Source organism: Haemorhous mexicanus, chromosome 7, assembly GCF_027477595.1.
Source record: "Haemorhous mexicanus isolate bHaeMex1 chromosome 7, bHaeMex1.pri, whole genome shotgun sequence".
Lineage (NCBI taxonomy): Eukaryota > Metazoa > Chordata > Aves > Passeriformes > Fringillidae > Haemorhous > Haemorhous mexicanus.
This window is the reverse complement of record NC_082347.1, coordinates 15604126-15609397: the sequence shown is the minus strand read 5'-3', so window position 1 is coordinate 15609397 and position 5272 is coordinate 15604126. Positions and strand designations below refer to the sequence as shown.

The window sequence follows — 5272 nt, the reverse complement described above, 5'->3', positions numbered from 1 at the left end:
GCGGCAGCGGGCGCAGCCCCGCGCCCTTACCTGCGGGGGCGTCCCGCGGTGCCGGGCCGGGCGGGGGCTGCGGGAGGCAACGCAGCGCTGGGCACTCTCCGGGCAGCGGCTGCGGCCCCGCGGAACAGCCTGCGCCCGGCAACCGGGAGCTGCCCACCCACCTCGCATCCCTGCGCTTGGAGCATCCGTTCCCTACTCCTTTCCTCGGGTGACATACATTATATATAAAGATATATATATATATATATATATATATATATATATATATATAAAATGTAATTCTGGCTCTATCTAAATCTCTCCCATCGCGGCCAGCTGCCCTGCTCTGGCCCCGGCTGGGCGCTCCCCGCAGCGCTGCGCGCTCGCCCGGCGCGGCCCGTGCGCCCCGCTGCCCGCCCGCCGCGCCGTGCCCCGGCGGCACCGAGCGCCGAGGCTCCGCAGTCACGTGGCGCGGGGGGCGGGCGGCGGCGGCGGGGGGGCCGCTCCGCAGTTCGCGGTCTGCCGGCGCCCCGGCACACACCGAGCGCTGGAGGCTCCGCCGCGCCGCCTGCCAACCCGGGATCTACCTCCGTGATTTTCTAGCCCCGGTTTTTTTTTTTTTTTGGTTTTTTTTTTTTTTTTCTTCCCCATCACCCGTTTTCCTCAATCTTGGATAATTCTTGGGGTGCTGGGAGATTTTGGGATTTTTTTTCTAAGAGGGGGGGTGTCTGGGCATCTCCCCCTCGCGCCCGCTGCCTTGCTCCACCTGTCCTTGCGCCTTTTTTTTCTTTCCCCCTGTATTTCCACCAAACCCGGGCTGATGTGCTGTGCGAGAGGCTGGAAATGGAAGTGTTGATGCTCTGGCTTTTCCCCTGGATATTTCAGTGCGTTTCGGTGCGGGCGGACTCCATCATCCACATTGGTAAGAGAGGGAGGGGGGGGGAGGTTGGAGAGGGACGCGGCCGATAAATAAATATATAAAGGAAGCGTCTCGTTTAGCCGCGATAATGTCACGGGCAGCGGTGGAACCCAACTCCGCGGAGAGACAGGAGGACGGATGCGAGGAAGGCAGCTGTATTCTGCCCCCGGTTGTAAAGTTAGGGCCGAAATGCCGCCTGTGCGCCGGGCAGGGGACCAGCCGGGGCCGCCGCTGCGGTCTCCCATGTGGCTGGGGAGTCTGTGCTTGGACCTGTTTGCGTGGAAAGGCTTTCTCCCCCCCACCCCCCGCCTCCTCGCCACCGAAAACAAACAACCGCCCCCATCACCCGAGCAGGAGAGAGGCATAATCTGAACGTGCTCGCAGGGAAAACTTTCGGGGAGATAATCCCCTGGTGTCAACCAAGGCGGAATGCGGGGGGCGGATGGGGGAACTTGCCTGGGAGAGGGTTAGAAAGGCGAGCTTTGCAGCGGCTCTGTGTGAGTGTGTGTGTGTGTCTATGCGCGCAACTGTTGTGGTTTGAATAAGATCTCATTAAAACCCCTGGGCAGCAAGAAGGCTGGATCAGTGGGAGGAAGAGAGGGATGAATAAGAGGCAAAGGCAAGGCTGATGTGAACTTTTATGGCTTCTGGGAGCAAGGCACGGTGTCCGCGGGAAGCCTGGCAAGCTTAAGCGAGGCTCTGCAGTCACCTTTTGGCTGGTGTTGAAAGGTACCAGCAGGAACGAAAATGAGGATGTTTAGGGGCGGAGAGGGGAGAGAATCACTTGTAGAGGATGATAGAGGAGGAAACGGGAGTATGTCCGGGAAATGAAAAGCCATAATTCCCACCAGCCTTTCGGAGAGGATGGGAGATCAGAAAAAGGAGGGGGCGGGATAGGAGCCATCCTGGCGAGGGGAGGCTCCATGGATATGGGAAGAATGTCCCGTGTCGACACGAGGCAGGGAAGGGGAGAAGGGGACCAGCCCTGTAACAAGTTTCCCGGCGCGGGCGATTCCGGGGTCGGTGGGAAAGAGGCGCCGGTCGTCGCCGCTCGCCTCCGGAGCCTGGGGGCGCAGCAAAGGCAGACAGCATTGCGGAGCCATTAAGGAGACGGGGTCAGCCCTGACCCCAGCGGGGGACTGGCCCGGGGCAGTCCCCAGGGCAGGGCAGACCCCCACGCACCGGGGCCAGCCCCGCGGGGAGGAAGGGAGGTGGCAGGGCCGGGGTAGAAGGGTGGGTGTAGGAGCGTCCGCGGGTCTCTCTCTCGGCCCCGCTTCTCTTGCGCGTGGACCGTGTCACCTCGGCTTCTCTCCGCACGAACTTCAGCCGGAGTGCTGTTTGCTTACTAAGTGCTGGCAGAAAGAGCGGTCCGCTGGGCAGGAGCGGGGAGCTGCTGTGTGCAGAGCTGTGATGCACACGGGCAGTGCACGGAGGCTCAAGCCACAGGCACGCACGGTGTGAATCAGCAGGACTTTTTCAGGCTGGGGAATAATGTTTTTTGCTTGTTTTGCTGACAGCTCTAAAGATCTCCCAGCGCCGCGTAGAGCAGGGCAGTAAGCCTGGCGTGGGCACACACACGCTCCGCGGAGAGGGATTTTATGTAACACACATCGCCAGATGTTTTCACGTTAACTGCATAAACAGGACAGTGAAATTAAAGCTTCCAGGTTACTGGACACAAATCCCGGCTTCACGTTCGTGTGTGCTTCTAAGCCTCAATAAAACTGCGGCCCGAAAGGCAGCATCCCAGGGAGAGGCGAGCAGCGAGCAAAAAGTTGGTGGAATTTCCAAGCCTGCTCCCTTTCCCGTCACTGGCGAAGCAAGTCCATCACCCCGCCGTGCCTCTGGTTCAGGGCTCCGTAATTGCCGGTGGAGCAGAAGTGACCGGAAGGAAGGCTTCTCTGCCCCGCGCCTGGGACGAGGCTGCCCGATGCCCCCAGGGCTGCCCCACTCGGTGCCGTGCGAGGCGGCTTCAGCCCTGCACTGCGCAGAGGGGAGTGAGGGTCCTGGCCAAGCCCTCCTCACCCTCTGCCGCTTTCCTCCCCTCAGGTGCCATTTTCGAAGGCAATGCTGCCAAGGACGACGAGGTGTTCAAGCAGGCGGTGTCGGATCTGAACCTCAATGACGACATCCTTCAGAGCGAGAAAATCACTTACTCCGTCAAGCTCATAGAGGCCAACAACCCCTTCCATGCGGTGCAGGAAGGTGAGCGCCTCGGGCGGCACCCACGGCGTGGGGGGGCTGGGTACGTGGACGGGACGGGGCAGACGTAGGATCGTCCCGTCCCATCGGCGGGGAGGGGCCGCCGGTGACAGCCCGGACCTGTCCTGGCGCTCGGCTGGAAACTTTTCTTCGGTCGGGGGTTGGCGCTGTCTTACAAGGAAAGGGGAGGGACGGCGCGGTGCGGCGGCGGCGCCGTGCCCAGCCCAGCCGGGCCCGGCCGTGCGCGCAGGGCTGCCCGGGCCGGGGCGGCAGCCGCGCTGCGCGGGGACGGTCGGACAGGGCAGGGCCGGCAGCGCAGGGCACGAGGGGCTCCACAGCAATCCTGGCTCCGCCAGTGCCAGGGGCAGCCGGGCCACGTCGCACCGCTGTCCCCGTGCCACCAGCCTGGGCCACGCGTGGACGCGTTAGGACAGGGCATGGGGAGGGTCCGGCCCGCAGGGAAAGAGGCGGTGATGCGGCACCGAGGGGCCGGGCAGGGGGTCTGACTCCAGCCGGAGCGGCCGCGGAATGTGCGGGCACAAGCCGGCACCTTCCCCCGAGCATCCAGGGAGGCAGGGCCGGGGCGGCGACGTGAGCGTGGAGCTCCCTCGGGGTCCGGGCAGGGGGTGAGGGAGCCTTTCCTTCAGGGAAAGGCTTCCCTGAGTTTGCAAGGTTTGAAAAGTAGCTCCGTTGACAAATCATTCCAATTAGATTTTTAATTTTTTTTTTTTTTTTTTTTGCAAAAGGGAAAGGTTTAAATTAATCAGCTTGCCTTTACAAATAAGACTTTAAAAAGATATTATTTGTAATTTAATGAAGCGAAGGTTAATTATGGCCTAGGTTATTTAAGAAGCTGTGTTTTTCAGCAGTAATTATTCTAGAAACAGAAAGCTATTTATATACCCAGACTAGAATATTTAAAAAATGATTCATCACCAGCCTTACCCTTAGTTTTACCGAGCAGAGTGAATCTTTCCCGGTATGAAAATTTGCATTAATCCATATGTATTTATGTCTAAGTTGTGTACATGTAAATTATGGCTACAAAATTATACCAAATGTTAATTTTCATGAACTCTGAACAATTTCTTCTGCTTGCTCTTTTCCTCAGATTAGGTGCTAGTTAATATTATCAGGAGAAACAGCAATATATATTTTTTCAAGGGCCTCATCCCATTGACAGTACGATTCCTTCAGCTGCCCTGAAAACTTAGCAAGGTGCAATGAAAAAAAAACTTTATGAAAATGGGAAGAAGGGGACTTGAAATCTAAACTCCACCCACATATTCAAACACCAGAGGAAACCAAAAATCTCTGAATACTGGTGGATTGATTTATTGGCAAAGAATAACTGAACAATCGGATCTTCTTACATTTGCAAAAACTCAGTGTCCTATATTGGAGCTTATTCATATTCATGGAAGTGACAGTAGTTGGCTGGCTGAACAATAGCTTTCAACAATGTCTCTTCTCAGAAGTAAAACTGTATGAAACCATTTTGAATGCCCAGCGATCTGAGCTGGCAGTCTGGTGGATGGGGTGCCTTTGCTCAGTTTTCTTAAAAGCAGGAAAGCATGACCTAGTAGAAGGTTCTTCTTGGTCTAGTAATGCTCTTTTAAAATTGAGTTATTTGCTAACCTTGAAGATTGGGCTTGCCTTTATGAAGACTACTATGAAAACAGATTATCTCTGTTAAATTTCTATGCTGCATCCACAGAAAAGAACCTGGTCAGATTTTTAGCCATTTTGTTACGGGAGCTTTGTGCTACCTGAATATGTGTAAATAAAGATATTTTCTACTGTCCCTTCCAAGATGCTCTTTCATTGCCCAATGCAATTTGAATTGCTCTTTGATAAACTGATACTGTGCTGGAGAATTAAGGAAGTGGTTGATGATTCTTCACTATTCCAAAAAAGAACTTGTTCTCTATCTCTGCTTCATTAAGGCACATCAAGGTGTTTTCTTTTGGGAGGATTGTGGAATGATCCTTTCTGCAAGTAAAAGCTTGCCACATTGGAAGGCCTAAGAAAAGTGTCTGACTTTGCTCAATTTCCTTGCTTTGTTGGTTCAGGTCATGTCTTTTTTTTTTTAATTTAAGATTTAATTTCCTACCTTTGCAACTGTCATTCATGTGGGCAGAATAATCCATGGTATGTACAAGTTGCTGGTCT

General features: G+C 55.0%; 1 protein-coding gene across 1 annotated transcript; it reads left to right on the top strand.

The window, feature by feature from the left end:
- The first annotated feature begins 818 nt into the window (after positions 1-818).
- LOC132329608 (glutamate receptor ionotropic, delta-1-like) lies at positions 819-3171 on the top strand. The gene is made up of 2 exons (XM_059850803.1): positions 819-901; positions 2948-3171. The coding sequence occupies exons 1-2, from the start codon at positions 823-825 to the stop codon at positions 3169-3171; spliced, it is 303 nt and encodes a 100-aa protein (XP_059706786.1). The 5' UTR covers positions 819-822.
- Positions 3172-5272: the final 2101 nt, after the last annotated feature.

Coding starts and splice junctions, on each gene's coding strand:
- LOC132329608 (XM_059850803.1), top strand. CDS start 823: ATGGAAGTGTTGATGCTCTGGCTTTTCCCCTGGATATTTCAGTGCGTT. Junction 902..2,947: donor GGACTCCATCATCCACATTG/GTAAGAGAGGGA, acceptor TCCTCCCCTCAG/GTGCCATTTTCGAAGGCAAT.